The sequence below is a fragment of the Rhinoderma darwinii genome, chromosome 4 (genome assembly GCF_050947455.1).
Source record: "Rhinoderma darwinii isolate aRhiDar2 chromosome 4, aRhiDar2.hap1, whole genome shotgun sequence".
NCBI lineage: Eukaryota > Metazoa > Chordata > Amphibia > Anura > Rhinodermatidae > Rhinoderma > Rhinoderma darwinii.
Genome location: NC_134690.1, coordinates 321986415 through 322005801, shown reverse-complemented (window position 1 = coordinate 322005801; position 19387 = coordinate 321986415). Strand labels below are relative to the sequence as shown.

At 41.3% G+C, this 19387-nt stretch overlaps 1 protein-coding gene across 9 annotated transcripts in view; it reads right to left on the bottom strand.

The window, feature by feature from the left end:
* MAP4K3 (mitogen-activated protein kinase kinase kinase kinase 3) overlaps positions 1-19387 on the bottom strand; it is a 339362-nt gene that overhangs the window by 149486 nt on the left and 170489 nt on the right. For all 9 annotated transcript variants that reach the window (XM_075862768.1, XM_075862771.1, XM_075862769.1 and 6 more), the window contains exon 3: positions 6069-6159. In XM_075862768.1, coding sequence (XP_075718883.1) covers positions 6069-6159 — 91 coding nt within the window. The remainder of the gene's footprint in view (positions 1-6068; positions 6160-19387) is intronic.

Below are 19387 nucleotides of genomic sequence, written 5' to 3'. Positions count from 1 at the left end.
ACGGCATCACTGTTGGGTTCCTATAAGGCCCTAGTAAACTCCTCGTATATACAAGTTCCCCCTCCAGGTCACTTGCTTACGATTACGATGAAAACTACTCTAAAAAGTATGGCAGAGGTCATTGTTATTATTCCAAACTGAAGAGGCGACCTGGTCGCCTATGACACCCCTTTGGTATAATCTACTTCTGCCACCTGTACGGAGACTTCCTAACCACAGTGGGTGGGCAAATCTAAGCATTGTGACTTTTGGAGATGTGGCAGTGGAAGACAAAGTAGTCACCTTTACACAGTTTAGGTCTAAAACACTAGGTTCCCCCACATTTAAGGTTACAGTACTTTCAATTTAGACATGCCCTTTGGTCACAATTTGCAGGCTATAACGTGATATTATGTACATCCCCAGTGGTGGACTGGGTCAAACAGGATAGGATGGTTAAGCCCACGTCATTCCTCTATAAACAATTGTTACGTGTCTCTTCTAACAAGCTTGGTAGGACTTTGGAACGCTGGTCCCAGATTCTTCCCTCTGTATCCACTGAGGATCACAATATTGGAGTCTTTGATCAGTCCCTTAATCTCAACCAGGGATCACCTCATTCAGGTTAAATTGTTTCATCAAATCTATTACACTCCTTCTAAATTGTTTTGGATGGGAAGACAAACCTGTCCCATTTGAACACGTTGCCTTTGGGCAGACGGCTCATTTTTACGTATGTTTTGGGACTGTCCAGTTATCCTTAGCTTTTGGACAGGTTATGGAGTTCATTGAACTCAAAGTAGGTCTCCCACGAATACTAAATCCCAAAATTAGTATGCTTCTACAAGGTAGAGGAACCCTGTGGCTTCCAGATCCCTTATTATGCTAATCTTATTTTATGGAAAGAAAACCATCCTCACACACTGGAAGCATTCCAAGGATCCTACGCTAGAAGCATATGGTAAATTCTTTTTGAGATTACATATGAAGCAAGAAGTTGCCCGGATAAGTTTACTAACTTGGCAACCATGAATAACTAACCCACACCACACTAGTCATTAGTGATTAGTCCTCTTTTCTGCTACCCTAGGAACTGATTTATTTGCAAAGAGCTGCCGCTGTGTCTTCTGGGTCTCTCAATCTTCCACTGGGAGATTATTCTGGACTGCATTTTTCCCCTAATTTACTATTTTTTCTATGCATTAAAAAGTTGTACATTAGGTTTTTTGTTGTTTGAGTTAGGGTATGGTCACACGGCCTATTTTCTGCCTTTTTTCGGGCCGTAAACGGCCGAAAAACAGCAGAAGTATCAGAAGCAGAACGCCTCCAAACATCTGCCCATTGATTTCAATGAGAAAAACGGTGTTCTGTTCCGATGGGCCGTTTTTTTCACGTGGCCGTTTGGAAAAATGGCCGCGTAAAAAAACAGCCGCGAAAAAGAAGTTCGGGTCACTTCTTGTGACGTTTTCGGAGCCATTTTCATTGACTCTATAGAAAACAGCTCCAAAAACGGCCGTGAAAAAAACGCAGCGAAAATCGCGAGTTGCTCAAAAAATGTCTGAAAATCAGGAGCGGGTTTCCCATGAAAACAGCTCCGTATTTTCAGACGTTTTTGAGTTTGCGTGTGAACATATCCTTACTATGTCACATTTTGACCGTGAATATCCTTGTGCTTTTTGTAAACAACTGACCTCTGATACACCTATGATACATGCTGGCGATATTGTATACTCTGTGACGTGTACCTTTGATTTGTTGAGGTCTTATTAAAATTTACCTTTAAGAATACTAGTGCCTAAACGTCCAGTTTTGACAATGGTAGATTTGGAACACTAAACCCCATATGCATAATGACATGCTGGTGGTTTAGTCGCTCAACTGTTTCCAATTGCTAAGGGCGTAGCTGTCGTAATAGATATTGCAAGTCATGTACCCCAGGTACTGAGTGCAATGTGGGTGCCAATGAACCACTTTGCCTTAGCCAGGGTATTTAGGTTCATGGCTAGGGGAGAAAAACTGAATCTCTGCCCAGGGTGAAGGAAAGCACACCCATGACACTTCCAATAACAAGCAGAAAAATATGGACAATAATACAGGCTTAACCCCTTCCCGTCGTAAACAACTTTCAGATTTTATTTTTAGATTTTACCTCCCCACCTTCCAAAAAGACATAACTTTTTTATTTTTCCGTTGATATAGTCCTATGAGGGCTTGATTTTTGCAGGACAAGTTGTAGTTTTTCGTGGCACCATTTATTGTGCCATATATTGTACTAGGAAACAGGAAAAAAAATCACATCATCGCTCCCGGCAGGGACATCAGGTGAGGCAACCATGGATTGTTCCATAGCGGAGTCCTAGGGGAAACAGAAGAATCCGCAGTATCTTTTAGTAAGAACTGTGCCTTCTTCCAGGCATTCGCAATAGTTTTTAACCGTAATGGTGCTCGACACGAAGATTTTAACCTATATAAGAGGTTGGTAAGACTCTCATAGGTCATGAGTGCTCCAGCCAGTGCCGTGGCCGCATTACTTAAGTCAATGTCAATCCACCAGTGAGCCAGTACCAGCTGCAAAGCCAAATAATATAGGTAAAGGTTGGGCGCCGCCATCCCCCCCACACTCCTTGGGGCCTGCAGAAGACTGAGACTAAACCGGGGTGTGCCGCCTTGCCAGTAAAACCCACGTAGAATCCCATCCAGGTGGCAAAAAAATTGTTTGGGCAAAATAACCGGACAAATATGTAGGAGGTAAAGAAATTTAGGCAGATATATCATTTTAAAAAGGTTTATCCTACCATATAATGAAAGGGGGAGGTTCCTCCAAGTGTTTAGCTGCTTTTTTAATATTTTTTTTGACATTGTTTTACATTAAAAAAAAAAAAAAATTTTTTCTACAAATTTTACAAACTTTTTTTTTTATTAGTTCCCCTGGGGGTCTTCAACCAGTTGGATCGCTTGCACGATATACTGCAATACCAATGTATTGCAGTATATAGTCTTTCTGACAGGCTTCCATTAAGCCCTGCCGGAGGCAGCACTTAATAGGAGCACAAAGATGGCGGACCTGGGGGCCTTCATTAGGCCCCCAGGTAGCCATAGCAACCATCGCCACCCCACGATTGCATTCCGGGTGCGCGATGAACTGTTAGAGGGGGTCACCCCCCTCCTAATGATTTAAATGCCGCGGTCGCTACTGACAGAGAGGCACTTAACTGGTTAAACTTCGTTACTCTGAAGTGTCGGCTGTAACATACAGCAGACACCCGCATCGCATGGAGCGGGTTCACTCCATGAGCCTGTTCCATACTTCCCCTACCCGGCTATGACGTATGCCAAATGTCGGGAAGGGGTTAAAGAGGATCTGTCACCAGATTTCACATTACAAAACTGCATAAATTTTTAAGTAGATCTCTTAGACCTGATGCAGCTGATGAACTGACTTTTAAAATTTGTGTAATCCTTTCCCAAAGTTTTTTCTGCGTAATATTAAAATTAGTATTTTATGAAACCAAGTGTATTCTTCTGATACACTCAATCCTCCTACCTACCGATGACAAGCAACCATCAGTGTCCCTCTTTCCCTGCACCATAATGAAATCTCACACATACTCAGTACAAGCTGCAGTTTCCCTGGCTATGCAGTAAAAGAAAGCAGCAGATGGAGTTAGAAGCAGTAATTTCACAGTAAACCTGCTTGCTTGAAGACATGCACTCTCACTGCAGAGCCATGGAAACTGCAGCTTGTACTGAGCATGTGCGAGATTTCAGCATGGTGCAGGGGAGGAGGGACACTCAGAGGAGCTTGACAGCGCAAGGTGGGAGGAGATTAAGATTCCATCATGCATATACTTGGACTGATAAAATAATATCAGACAGTAAAACTTCGAAAAAGGATTAGACAGCCACACTTACACGGTTTTTCAAAGAAAACACATCAGTCTCATCAGGTCTAAGAGATCTATTAAATAATGTATGCGGTTTGTATTGTGAAATTTGGTGACAAATCCTTTTTTTTTAAATTTATGTTAGAAATATGTTATGTTAATATGTTAATGTAAATATATAGATTTGTGCTGACATTTTTTTTTTCTTTTCAAGTGTACCGTTATTGAGATGTGCAGAGCATGCACAGTAACTCCCTGGCCGGCCACCTCTCGACAGCTCCATACAAGTGGGTAGGATGGCTCCCGGGCATGCGCAGTAGTTATGGAACAGTTCTATACTACCGCACACTGCATTAGGCTGGATTTACACGAGCGTGTGCGTTTTGCGCGCGCAAAAGGTACAGGCTGGATTTACACGAGCGTGTGCGTTTTGCGCGCGCAAAAGGTACTTAACAGCTCCGTGTGTCAGCCGCGTATGATGCGTGGCTGCGTGATTTTCGCGCTGCCGCCATCATTATGACACTCTGTTTGTAAACAGAAAAGCACGTGGCGCTTTTCTGTTTTCAATCATACTTTTAACTGCTGTTGCGCGAATCACGCGCGGCACACGGAAGTGCTTCCGTGTGCTGTGCGTGAATTTCACGCAACCATTGACTTCAATGGGTGCGTGATGCGCGAACAACGCACAAATATAGGACATGTCTTAAGTTTTACGCAGCAGACACACGCTGCGTGAAACTCACGGACAGTCTGCACGGCCCCATAGACTAACATAGGTCCGTGCGAGGCGCGTGAAAATCACGCGCATTGCACGGACGTATTACACTTTCGTCTAAATAAGCCCTTAGGAGTGTGAACAGTTAAGGAAGCGGTGCTGTGAAGTTTTCATAGAACTGCTTGTATGACAAATAGTCTAGATCCTGGGAGCAAGAAGCCGGCAAAAGAAGAGGATAAAAGATTCAGGGTCAGAAATTTAGTTGGAGCCCATCAGTAGCTTTAATTTTCAGTACAGCCGAGCAAAAGATAGGAATAACCCTACAATTCTTTTATGTAGAATATATCTGCAAATGTTGTTCACACTTAAATATGCTGCAGAGCTGCAAGATAATGGAGAAAACCTTTGTTAGTGATCTCATGATAAGCCAAACGCCCTAATTTACAAACATTTACGACCAGATTTGGCAACCAGTTAAAGGCCCAGATCTAATGGGGTACTGGTGTCCAATAAGCCATTTAAGATCTTAATGTTGTCAAATAGCAGAATTTATGTATCTAAGACAGAAGACCCACAAGTAACATGTGATCTGTTAACATGGCCATCAACATTTTTTTGTCGATGGAGCTACTGATAATGCAGTGTTTATTGACCCTGGTCGCATTGCATGAGGTAGATGAGCACAACAACAAGTCTATAGCAGTCAGTCATCTCAAGTTCTAATGAAAGAACACAAAAAAAAACGTATCCACTGTCCATGGTGATGTTTAGATGTTACTCAGGCCAAACTGGTAAAAAGGCTTGCGTATGGCGACCAAGCTCGGCTGGTGTAACGTCTATGGCCGAGGGCCGTCGCTCAGACTTACCCTCTGACGGCCCCCGGCCATGGACATCTGTGTTCTCGGCGACATCTCCCTCCAGGGAGACGCCGGCACTCACTTCCGGGTTCTGGGATTGTTTCCCGCAGGGCCAGTACGTGTCCAGCTGTCATCACTCAATAATTAGCCCAGAATGCTGCTGGACTATAAAAAGGGCTCTGACCACTTGATTCCTGCCTGAGTGTTGTTGTCTTCCTAAAGTTTGTCTTGCAAATGGTCTCCCAGTGTTTTCCAGTTCCCAGTGTTACCTGTTCCTGCTGCCTGTACCCTGTATCCCGTGCTATTGTATCTACAGTGAGAGTCAAGTCATGTCTTCCGCTGCATCTACTAAGCCTTCTACAAAGAAAATGTCAAGTTGTGTCTCCGCTAGGGTCTACATTGCATCAGGCACCCGTTCTGGACTATAGACATTGTTTTGTACCTAGTTGGCCAGCTGCTAACCCGCTACGCGGTACGGCCCAGTGGGTCCACACCCCGCGCCGTGACAGCTGGGACATACACATCTTCCTTTATGACTAACGTTTTACAACTTAGCTCAATCTATGAAATATTTCGTGATATGACAAATATGTTACAGATCAATTGCAAGTATTTATGTATCAAATACTCAACCTCAGATAGCTGCCAAAGTAAGCCACGATGTTTGTATGTTTGCAGTCCTTCATCATTATGATCTCCTGCTGCACCACAGCAAAGTCTTCTCCTGGAAAAAAGTTGAACACAATCTTAAGAACGAATATACGAGCATGGTTTTTATTAAAAAAAAAAAATCCCTTACAATAATATTAATAATACATATACAAGAGGGTTCAGAAGATTAAGTGAACTCAATGGAACGAATTACATTTCTTTTGTTCCAAATCCTAGGGGAGAAATAAATACATTTTCTATATTAATAAAAAGGTTATTTGTTCTCTGCATTATAACTCAGTGACATTCAGAATGTAATTAATGTGTCATCCATTACGACAAGTGTTTTCATCAAAAAAATCAATGCAAAGATGATTTAGTACTCGTATGACGGGGAAGGAAATAATTGTTTTTTACAGATAAACGCCACTGTGTAAAAACAATGACCTGCGGATGTCTGCAGAGTAAATGGACATTGACTGTGTCGCTATTCAGGACTGGAAATCTAATAATACTACAGCAGAATCTTCTTTTCTGATAACCAGAAACATTTGAATACAAGATGCCAAGAGGTGGGCAATATAAGCCAAAAGGGTCATGTATCAACTTTGATACCGATAAACGGTGCAAAATGTCCTGGTCCTGCGATGTATTCAAATGTCCCATATGAAACGGAATAGAAAAGTTCTGACACGTATCTTTCACCAGTTTAAAATACATACTGGGAGCTTGTTGGCTTCACCAAATAGGTTAGTATCAACCAGTAGCTTAGGCGTCAGTAACCAATAAAACAGGATGGCATCTACCCACATTCGCTACCTAAACATATTTGTAATTTCAAACATTTCTTCAGTCCTAAGTGCTGCATGTCTTAGTACACAATGACCTGGGAGCATCTGTGTCCCAACATGGCAGAAAACAAGTCATCCTGACTTCTGCATCGAGATGGATATTCACGGCCAGTATGGACCTGGTGATGTATAATTGCTCCATCAAAAAAGTCAGGCTTATAGCAACATTGTGATAAGCAATTCATATATGGGACTGGTGATGTACAAGATTGGCAGCGTGTGATTTATAACAATATATGTGGTTTGTTCCCATTTATATGTGGTCACATTTTTTGGGGATTTATGTTTCTTAGTGCACTTGTATCTGCTGATTTTGGTTGCCACTCTTAACTAAGGATAAGCCGAATGCAATGGCGGACGCATGCCTCTGATTGATGCCATCTTTTTTTTTTTGCTGGATGGCTGCGACGTAAACATTTTTTTAAATTTTTTTATTAACATTGGAGCATTTGAATGACGGATTGCTGATGGATGGCATCCTCTGGAGCTATACATTTCTTTTTACATGATTGTTTAACATCTCGCACCACACATCTCGGGTTATGTCGGAATTAAAGAGAAAGTAAATGGGGGCACATATGGATATGTAACATTGTGATATCAGGGCCTACCTAGGTAAGGTTGTAGAGCGGGGTCGCCTTTTTCAGTGTGGTAGGTCTGCAGTACATAGGGGAGACTAGGACGATACTAGAGCAACCAAGGTAGTGATCAAGTGGCTACACAGTTGCATTTGCTCTTTTCAATGAGGTTTTGCACTGTTTCTTGGGTGATTAACCATTTTTAGTGTTATATTATTAAAAGTTAGGTTTTAATCAATGTAGGGATGCACGATGCATCGAAACTTCGATAATGTTTCGATACTGTGCATCGGCAAACGTTTCGATACCGTTATTTCATGTATTTCGATACTTAGCTGTGCAGCCGCATCAGAGGTGCACTCGTGTGGGATTCTTTATCATGGATGCCCCATAGACAAGGGTCTATGGAGGGATGCGGGAAACGCACGAAAATAGGCTATGTCCTTTTTTCACTGTCCTTTCACATGCTCCGTTGAAACAACGGTCGTGTGAATGGCTCCATTGAAATACATGTGTCCATGTGAATGGCCCTATTGAAATACAAGGGTCTGTGTGACGGCCGTTGTTTTAACGGCCGTCTCATGGACGAATTATACACTCGTCTGAATGAGCCCTAAGTTTGTGATCGTAGGGTTCGATACCCTTTTTGAACTTGGTCAGTTCAGCGATAGTTGGTACACGATGAACAAAGCAGAAGACAAGAAAAGACAACTGGAAAATGACTAATTTGCCACCAGAATACACAAGTTAATAAGAATCTTTAGTTATATAGGACGACGTAACAAAAACAAACGAACAAACAATTGAACAAAAGAAGTGTAAACCCTGCTCATAAGGGCCTGTTCACACCAGCATTGGGCTTTTGTTCAGCTGTTCTGTCAGAGGAACAGACAAACGGAAAGAAAAACAAAGTATCATTTCCGTTTGCATTACCATTGATTTCAATGGTCCTATTTTTGTCTCATTTAGGGTATGTTCACACGCACTAATTACGGACGTAATTCGGGCGTTTTTGCCCCGAATTACGTCTGAAAATAGCGCCTCAATAGCGCTGACAAACATCTGCCCATTGAAAGCATTGAAAGCAATGGGCAGACGTTTGTCTGTTCACACGAGGCGTAATTTACGCACCGCTGTCAAATGAAGGCGTGTAAATAGACGCCCGCGTCAAAGAAGTGACCTGTCACTTCTTTGGCCGTAATTGGAGCCGTTATTCATCGACTCCAATGAATAGCAGCACCAATTACGTCCGTAATGGACGCGGCGTTCAAGCGCCTGCACATGCCGTTACGGCTGAAATTACGGGGATGTTTTCAGGCTGAAACATCCCCGTAATTTCAGTCGTTACGGACGCCCTCGTGTGAACATACCCTTAGCCTACGTTCCGCTAGGTTTATCCGTTTTTTACGCTACGAAAACAATAGCGTCGCGTGCTGTGCTATAGTTTCTGTAAAAAAAAACAGAAACCTAGCGGAACGGAGCCTAACAAACACAAAAAGTACCATTGAAATCAATGGTAATGCAAATGGAAACAATACTTTCCGTTTGTCTGTTACTCTGACGGAACAGATGAACGGATAGCCAAACGGACGCCCAAAGCTGAAGTGGACAGGCCCGAAGAGTTTACAAGTTTTCCTCTAATCAATTCTTACTGATTAAATTTGCCACAAAGTAAGGAAACTTAATTTAGCATCTTTGTCATAGATTTGTACTTCCTTTATTTTTTAAATTCTCTACACTATTTGCACAGTTGTTTAATTTTTTTTATTTTCAATGCATTTGAGCATAAATGGTTGTAAAAATGTGCACAGCCTTTAATGGAATCACTATGTATACGTCCAAAAATAGGGCAGCCATTGGACAAAAACTGCAAAAGTAAGGAGTAAACTAACCTATAGTTTGATGAAGGCTGACAGATAAATAGATCAAATAAATCTTAACTTGCTTTATTTTTTCATTTCCCTTTTGTAATTCAATTAACAATAGATTAAGGAATTTCTCATAATACAATTCTCTAATATTTTATGGGACATACTTACAACTTAAAGGCAGACATTACATCTAATATCATAAGGTATATAACTTAACCCTGTGAGAGCACAAACCTGCAGTGCTCCACCATACCGGGAGTTCACTTCCTGTGAGGTTTATGACAGAAAGGCGCAGTCAGTCACACGGACTGTTTAAAAGGTGAACCCCACCCAAAGTAAATCATTCTTGAAAGACTTTGTTAGGTTAGCATTGGTTTTTCTTTGTAACCAACTTATATTTTCATCAGACATTCATAGGAGGTTAAAATAGTTATCCCACCAATTATTTTCACACCAAAAGTCCAGTAATGCTATTTTAACCCTTTCCGTTCGCAGCACTTGTTCAAATTTCCATTTTCGCTTAAACCCTCGCCACCTTCCAAAAGTCATAACTTTTTTATTTTTCCATCGATACAGCCCTATGAGGATTTGTTTTTTTTTAGGGTGAGATGTAGTTTTTCACAGCACCATTTACTGTACTATATGACATACTGGGAAACAATTTCTTTGTGTTGTGGAATGGGGAAACAAACAGCGGTTCCACCACAGTTTTTTTGGGTTTAGTTTATGCAGGGTTTACCGTGCGGTAAAAACGTCATGTTAACGTTACTCTGCAGGGCAATATGATTATGACGATACTAAATTTATGTGTTTTTTTTTGTATATTTTACTACTTTTACAAGGAAAAACTAATTGGGTTGCCATATACTGAGAGACATAACTTTTTTATTTTTCTGTCGATTGAGCGATATAAGGTCTTATTTTTTTTATTATATAAAAAGTCTACACACCCCTGTTAAATGCCAGTTTTTGTCATGTTACAAAGTCAGTACGAAATGGATCATTTCAGAACTTTTTCCACATTTAGGATATGTTGACACGCTAAACAAAAAACGGCTGTAAAATACGGAGCTGTTTTCAAGGGAAAACAGCCTCTGATTTTCAGCCATTTTTTACGGCCGTTTTTGGAGCTGTTTTTCTATTGAGAATGAAAAACGGATTAAAAAATGGCTCATTAAGTGACATGCACTTTTTTACGCGCCGTTTTTACAAACGGCCGCGTAAAAAAAATGCACTGTGGGAACGAAATGCCGTTTTACCCATTGAAATGGGCAGATGTTTGGAGGCGTTCAGCCCCTGAAAATAGGCCGTGTGAACATACTCTCAATCTGACGAATAATCTGTACAATGCCATTGAAAAACAAACTGAAATCATTTAGAGGGGAAAAATAAAAAACTACAATAATGTGGTTGCATAAGTGTGAACACCCTCATATAACTGGGGATGTGGTTGTGTTCAGAATTAGCCAATCACATTTAAACTCATGTTAAATAGTAGTCAGTACATAACTGCCATTATTTAATGTGATTCTGAGTAACCCCATATAAAGTTCAGCTGTTCTATTAGGATTTTCGTGACATTGAAATACATGAATTAATGGTATTGAACCGTTTGAGGGTGCACGGCATCAAAATTGTATCGATATTTCGATGCATCGTGCAACCCTAGGTGACACCTTCTATAGGACTTGTAATACCTGCCACTGTCTGATGTCAATTTAAAGAAAAATTAAGACTAAGAAATGGGGAAACAGAAAGAGAAGAGAACTCAATGTCACGCAACTTTTTCTTTTTTTTTTTAAATAAAGGTGGAAATGCGTTTTAGGATTTATAATCATTATTAAGACACCTAAATGATTGAGCGATTATAGATAGCCCTTCAGTACACTCAGGATCTCCATTAAGTCTTAACATAATATCCCATATATCATACAGAAGGTAATAAGACATTTAGCAAACAAACGTTTTACTGAAGCAAACATTGATTGACATTCTGAATCTTCCTCTGCCTTCCCTGCACTGTGAGACAAAATTAAACAAGCTTGTGAGTCTCCACTGACTGATGCCGCATTTATTGACGTTACTTGTGCGCATCTGGCCATTCCGGGCTCTCTGTGACCTGACATTAACCACTGATTCCAGAGACGTGTGCACAGCAAATCAGCACAACTCCCTCTGGGCCCTCAGCCATCTACTCCTGTAAAATGCCACTCATATCACTGCACGCAACACCGGAGCCGAAATGACGAGGACACAGAAAAGTCATGCAGGAACATAATGCCTTTCATCCATAGTTGTGAGAACACAAATGTTCTGTACAATTGTTATGATGGATGATGTGAAGGAAGCCAGTTCATACTCTATAATATTGCATGCGCTCTCCTATTTTTAGCCTTAGCACCCTGAAGTTCCTGCTATATGTTCTAATGTGAATGCTGTCCCTGATTTATGATTTACTAATCTATATTTGCATTAAAGGGGTTGTCCTGTTTCAGGAAATGAATGTTATTTTTTCTATAATTAGAAGTTATACAATTTTCCGATATACTTTCTATATTTCTCACGGTTATCAAGATCTCTGCTTGTTGTTATACAGTAGGAACATTCATTGTTTACTTCCAGGTGTAAAATTCTGTCTATGGTCATGTGATTGACACACGGGTGCTGGGATAGTTAGAAGACCGAGCTCTGATACATGTACTGTAACTGTAACAATGTAGGTTCCTACTGAATAACAAAGATCTTGAAAACCGTGCGAAATGAATACAAAAAGTATATTGGAAAATTGTATGGAGGGAATATATTAAGATATCATACGCCAGTCTTAATAGAAAGTAAGTTGGAGTAGGATGCAACACGTATATTAAGCAGGGAATGCAGCGCCCCATCCGACCCTAGATCTCTTTGGAAGTGCATACCAGCGCTATGCTTATAGACGACGAAATTAAACCTATAAAAAAAAAAATGCACCCTACCTACAGTGAAACATGGTGGGGGATCCATAAAGTTGGGGGAGCCGCTTTGCTGCCTCCGTGACTGGGGGCCTTGAACACGTTACAGGAACAATGAAATCTGAGGATTATCAGAGCATTTTAGAGCAAAATGTGCTCTGAAGCCAAAAAAATATATAGATATAAGTCCAACAGCAGGATAAAGACCCAATGCTCACATCCAAAAGCACACAAGAATGGTTTGGAAGGAAGAAATGGACTGTTTTATACTGGCCAGCAATGAGTCCTGATCTCAAGCCAATTGAAAGTCTTTGGAGAGTGCTAAAATCTGTTATTGGGAAAAGGAACTATGCAAACATTCAAGAGCTTGATAGAATAGCAATGGAAGAAACTACCAGCAAACTGGTGCAAAAAGCTCACAGATGGCTACAAAAAAAACGTTGAAGGCCGTCATTGTTGCCAAAGATTAATCAACCAAGTATTAGGGAAGCGTGCCTATAATCTGTCCAAGTCATATACTAGGTTTAATATTTATTTCTTTATTGAAATGACTGCTTGTATGTTGTTGACAGGTGAACTTTTTTGTTAAATTTATTTGGACATGCTTTTTAAATATTCGAACGATCCCAAGATATTGGCTACTTTTTACTAAACAATCAAGGGTGACAATAAGGTTGACCACAACTGTATATTGATACTGTATAAACATGAAAATGCAATATAAAAAAAAAAGGCACGGCACCGGTGACAGAACCTATAAGTATTAATGTGTACCTCTAGTGATCCACTTAAAAACCTCTTAGGATAAGAAACTCTTTGTAATTCCAAGTCTCTAAGCTAAAATTAAAAACAGTGCTGTTTAAAGGGGTTATCAAGAGAGATAAAATTGATGGCCTATCCTCAGGATAGGCCATTAAAGGGAACCTGTCACCAGCATTTCACCTATTAAACCAGCAATACCTGGTGGAAGTGGGTGAAAAATCATTTTTATGTAACCTATAATTATCTTCTAAGTAGGCTCTTTCCCTTTAGTGTTCCTACACCGTATGCGAATGAGCATAAAAGTCATATCTTCATTCCTCAAGTCTTGCCGACTTAACCCCACCTCCTTACTTTCGATTGACAGCTTACTTTTGATTGATAGTATTCAGGGTGGGCCAGTTTACGGCGGTGGGCGGGCATAAGAAAAGAAACGAACGAGAATGCCAGATTATTACCATAAAAGGTGCAAAATGTTTGCAGACCATTATTTACGGTAAGAGGTGGAGTTTAGGAGAGGGGATAACGAAAAATGAACTTTTAAAAGCAGCGGCCAGCGAGGGGTGAGTAGAGTTCAATAGGTGAAATGCTGGTGACAGGTTCCCTTTAATATCTGATCAGTGGGGCTCTGACTCTCAGCACCCCCATTGATCAGCTGTTTTGAAGGGCAAACGCTGATTCCACTTCATTCCTTTTACTGCTTCATACTATTAAACGCTAAAAAAAATTGTCGCGGCGGTTCACAGTATTACAGTCTGAATGGGAAATCGGCTGATCACATAATGTTGGCCTGTCCTGAGGATAGGCCATCAATTTTCTCTCTATGGATAGCCTCATTAATAGCTTCATTCACTAGCAGGTTGCACACTCCATATGATTCAATATGGGTCAGAATTACCAAACAGGGAATTGCAGGCAGTTTGCGTGTATGTAGAGTAAAAAAACATAGTTAATAAAATCCTGTTACTACTGCAGCATCGGCACTGAGTCAAGCGGACAATCTCCCTTTGTCTGCAGTTTTAGGCAGGTGAGGACATTACAGTGTGGTATAAGTAGGCATACAGTGGCATCCATCATCCATAGGTTCCCATATAAAAAATAGACTGTGCTATTCCATATCGTTGAAACAAAAGCCTACCAACAATTACCAGCAAGACGGAGGCCAAAAGGACATGATTTTGCCCTGCTTTGAGGGACTGGCGCCTGATGGATACATTTGGTCACAGTACTATACGAAGAACCAATAAGCAATTCAATTACATCCAGCAGTGATTCCAAACCTTACTACCATGGGGGAACCTATGAACAATTTTTGCCAGTCCTGGGGAACCCGTACTCCCATTCCCACCTCAAATAATCGATATTATGGCTGAAAAGGGCCGCCATCAGGAATTTCTGGGCCCCATACAGCCAAGATGTCTGGGGGCCACCCCCTCCATTACCGGGGGTGGGCAACGGAAATTGTGGCACTCACGTTTGTACGTTATACGCATTAACTGATTTTGGTGCTGATGTCAATTACAGTGAAGGAAATCATGGAGCAGGCAGTGACCGGTTAATGCTCTGGATTTCGATCTATTTAGCCAAAACGTATCCGACTGTATGGCATACAGTGGAATACGTCGCTCAGGGAATGGCCCAGGGGAAACTCTTGAAGTCACTGTCTATGAACAGGGCTGGGGCCTTCTACTAGCGCTCTGCCCAGAGACTATAGTGCTGTTCCTGATGTCCATATATGTAAAGTGACGTCCGAAGCTTTGCAAAGACTGAGTACACGGCCGGAGTGTCGGCAACGCTCTGGCCAGGGATTCCGGCCCTGGAGAATCCCCTGACATCACTTTACATATATGGACAGTGATGTCAGGAGCTTTCCCAGGGACAAAGTTCACGGGTAGAGCACTTGTGATTCTCTGCCTGGGGACTCCGGAATAGCAAAGTCTACTACGCTATCCCATCCTTCAAAAATAAGGTATACCGGCGGCTACCAGCCCGACGTAGACTAAAAGGACATAATGGAGCCCTGTGAATTATTGTCTACGTTGCGTACGTGAGATTTCCTGACGTACACGATAAACTTAGGGCAACAACATGATGTGAAGGGGGCCTTAAGGGAGGGGGAAGCACTTGTGAGGATATCAGGAGAACTAATGCTCCGTTCTTAGGTTGCCATTAAAGTTCAATGTGTTTTTCCACAGCAAAAATCTGAGGCTTACCCTTTGATTTCTGACGCAAATGTGCCACAAGCGTGTAGCTGATCCACATGAGAATAAGACCTTGTTCACACAGAGGCTTTTGCCGCATTTTTTACAGTGGAACACGTGTTGGAAACTGTGTAAAAAAAACAGCCGAAATCGCCGCCTATTGATTTCAACAGGAGGCGAAGGCGTTTTTTTCCCGCGAGCGGAAAAAACGCTCTGGAAGAAAGAAGCGACATGCCCTTTCTTCGGGCATTTCCATCTCTGACCTACGATTGACATCAATGGGAGGCAGAGAAAGCCTGAAGGAATTTTGACGCAGATTTTTCTGCCTGCAAAAAACTGTGTGAACAAGGCCTAAGTGCCATTGTCATTCAAAGGGGCTTATCCTCGGCTTTTCCATGCAAAATAATTAGCATGCTACTTATTGCTGTGGTGGATGTATTTTCATGGCGCGGACAAAAATACATGTGGAAAATTTTTCGCAGCATGTGAACTGGTTTGCGGAAACCTCATATGCATGGGATGCAGAATCATCGGCATGTCATCGGAATCCGTATCAAATCCAACATGTGTGAACGGGGCCTTAGGGTGAGTTTAAAAAAAACTCTGTTAGGCCAAATGCACATGATACTTCTTACATGCAAATTTTATGCACCAAATTCCTCAATGTGTGCGTTTCAGAATTTGCTAGGGATTTACAGCAAATTAACCCTTTACATTGTAAAGGATGAACTACGTTACAATTCTGCCACATAATAGTCATGCAGCGGATTTAACCCCCTTCCCTCAGCTATTTGTCCGATTTTCACTTTTGTTTTTTCGTCCCCACTATCCAAAAGCTATAATTTTTTTTATTTTTCTGTCTATATAGCATATATAAGTGCTTGTTTTATGCGGGACAAGTTGTAGTTTTTCATGACACCATTTATTGTACCACATAATGTACTGGGAAGCTGAAAAAAATTATTTGTGGGGTGAAATGGGCAAAAAAAACTGTGATTACGCCATTTTTGTGGGGGTTTCGTTTTTACGGCATCCATCTGGTGGTTAAAACGACATATTCCCCTTATTCTACTGGTTGATACGATTACGGCGATACCAAATTTATGTTTTATATGTTTTACCACTTTTTAAAAATAATAAAACTATTTGCTAAATAAAAAAAATGTTTTGTGTCGCCATGTTCTGAGAGCCATAACTTTTTCATTTTTCCATCAATTTAGCTGTGTGAGGGCTTAAATTTTGCAGGGCGAGCTGTCGTTTTCACTGCTACCATTTTGGGGTACATGCAACCTTTTGATAATTTTTTTGGAGCGCTAGGGTGACCAAAAACCAGCAAATTGCGTGCTTTATATATATATATTTTTTACGGCATTCACCCAGCGGGTTAAAAATTGCTATATTGTGATAGTTCTGACTTTTAAGGATGCGGCGATACTAGTTATGTTAACTTTTATTTTTTTTAACATTGATTTAGGGAAAAAATGTGAAAAGGGTTTTTTCTAAAACTTTTAATACTTTATTATTTTATTAGTTTATTTATTTTTTTTTTTTGGAACATAAAAAAAAACTTTATTTAACTGTTCTTTACTTTTTTTTATTAATCCCCCTAGGGGACTTGAAGCAGCGATCCACTGCAATGATCATCCACTGCGTGAGATACTGTAATACTAATGTATTGCAGTATATCGTGATTCTGACAGTCCACTTTGAAGCTTCAAAGGAGTACAAAGATGGCAGACCTGGGGGATTTCATTAGGCCCCCAGGCTGCTATAACAAGCATTGTTAACAGCTGATCGTGCCGTAGGGGTGGGGGTGGGGGTGGGGGGGGGGTAGCGCACGATAGTATGTTTCAGGGGGCAACGCCCTGATTTTAACACTTTAAATGCCGCGGTCACGATTCACCGCGGCATTTAAGGTGTTTAACGGGCAGAATCAAAGTGATCTTTGATTCCGCCCGTTGCAGTGAGGTGTCGGCTGCATTACACAGTCGCCACCCGCTGTGTATGGAGTGAGCTCAGCCAGTGAGCTCGCTCCTTACTTCCCATACAAACCTAACCTTTATCACGTACAGTTACGTGATATTGCGTTAAGGGGTTATAAATCAGCAGCACGTCCTAAATTCCATGCAGATTTAGGGCTTATTCAGACTAACATGTTAATTGTCCGTGTGAAGGACGTTTTTTTAAGGCCTGTCTCACAGCTGCATGTATTCCTATGGGGTTATTCACATGGTCGTTGCTTTAACAGACCGTGTGAAGGGCCTGAAAAAAGATAGGACATGTCCTATTTTTGTGCATTTTCACAGATCCCTCAATAGACTCAAGTCCCGCACGGGTGCAAATCGGCCGTTCTTCACGGCTGATTTCACAAACGTTGGTCTGAATATCGCCTTATATTGTAATTTGCATTGAATTTTCAGTGCGCAATCTGCACCAAAAATAGGAGACAAGTAAGAGGCCTAATTCAGACGTAAATGTTCGGTCTGTGATATACGGACCGTGTATCGGCCATATTTCCCGGACCTACCACAGTTCAAGGAGCCGGGTTTCTAGAATCACAGTTATCTATAATCATAGGAGTCCCTCCCTTCCCGTGGGAATATTGTCCCCGGTCCCATACTGATAGCATCATTACAGTATGGGGCAGTATTCCTGCGGAGATGCATGGACTACTATCAGCATTCATAACTATGATGCTAGGAGTCCGGCTCCATGAATTGTGATCGGCCTGGGAAATACGACCGATACACGCTCTGTATATCACAGACCACACACGGCTGTCTGAATAAGGCCTTAGTCTAGTTACACAGTGCAGTCAAATCCCATTTTTTTGCCACCATTTTTGCAAAATCGCGGCAAAAATTTGATTTGATCGCACCGAGAATATAGCCTAACAGCACTATTTTTTCATGTTGTGGAGCCTTTTTTTTTTAATGCAATTTTCGTAATCGTGGCACAAATCACGCGATTTTGCCACAATTTTTATATAATCGCGGCAAAACTATGCCATTTTTGCCGCTATTGCGAAAATCGCGGCAAAGCAAACGATAGGAAAACGAGAAAAAAACCAAAAAACATTTTAACATACTTTATACATTCTACAAGTGGGGTCAGGAGGAATGGGCAGCAGGATGGAGGGGGGAAAAAAACTCACCAGCCTGCAGGTCCAGTTGGCTGTGTAGAGAAGCTGGCTGGGGGGCGGGATCTCCACGGAGCTTCTGCTTAAGATGGTGCATCTTCCCCGTCGAGTCCGTGAAGCAACAGGTATGCAGCCATGTGGCTGGGCCCCTGTAGAGAGTACTAGTAGTACTGCCTTGATGGCGGCCATGTGGCTGAGATGTGGTGACTGTTTTGCCAAGTATCTTTAAGCAGGTTAAAATTAGTTTGTCATCTCTTCTGTCTTCAAGACTTGCTGCTTCTACGTTCTGTAGTACCCATGACTAGGTTCCAGGGACCCCTGGATGGGAGATACTGCTCTATTGGTATGCAGCTGTGACGTAAATTTAGGTTTTTTCAGATTGTTCTTTACAATCCCTAGAAGTATCATGCCCATTCTATTTTCATGAAATGAAAATACGCAGGGGACGTAATATTTGTATACCCATTATTGAACCAAAAACTGAATCAAGTAGTAGAAAAACAAATCAGCTAATATTGGCTATAGCTACATATACAGATCTCATTTACAAAGAAAAGTTTCCATCATCAATTGTGTTTTCTCAACGATCTGTGTCAATTTGTTTTTCTAAGATTTATTTTTTACAGGCATGGGGCTAATAGAGTAAAAAAAAAATAGTGTCTCGTGCCTGAGAGCTGCTCCCTTTACATTGTCGAGCTCATTGCCTTCATTTAGAGAAGTTTAGCAGAAGATGCCATGGAATAGGTCTATATGGTAGAACAAGCTTTCTGATCCATGTGATCTTTTCTTCAACCATAAATAATCAAATTCTGCTCTACTATTAAGTCGATTTCACGGCTGAATATATTTTACATGCAAAACAATGTTTCCTGAGGTTATTTCACGCCATCATTGTTGAGTGTTTCTTTCTTAAGATCAGAGTACTCAAGGAACCCCAGCAAGTATTCCCTA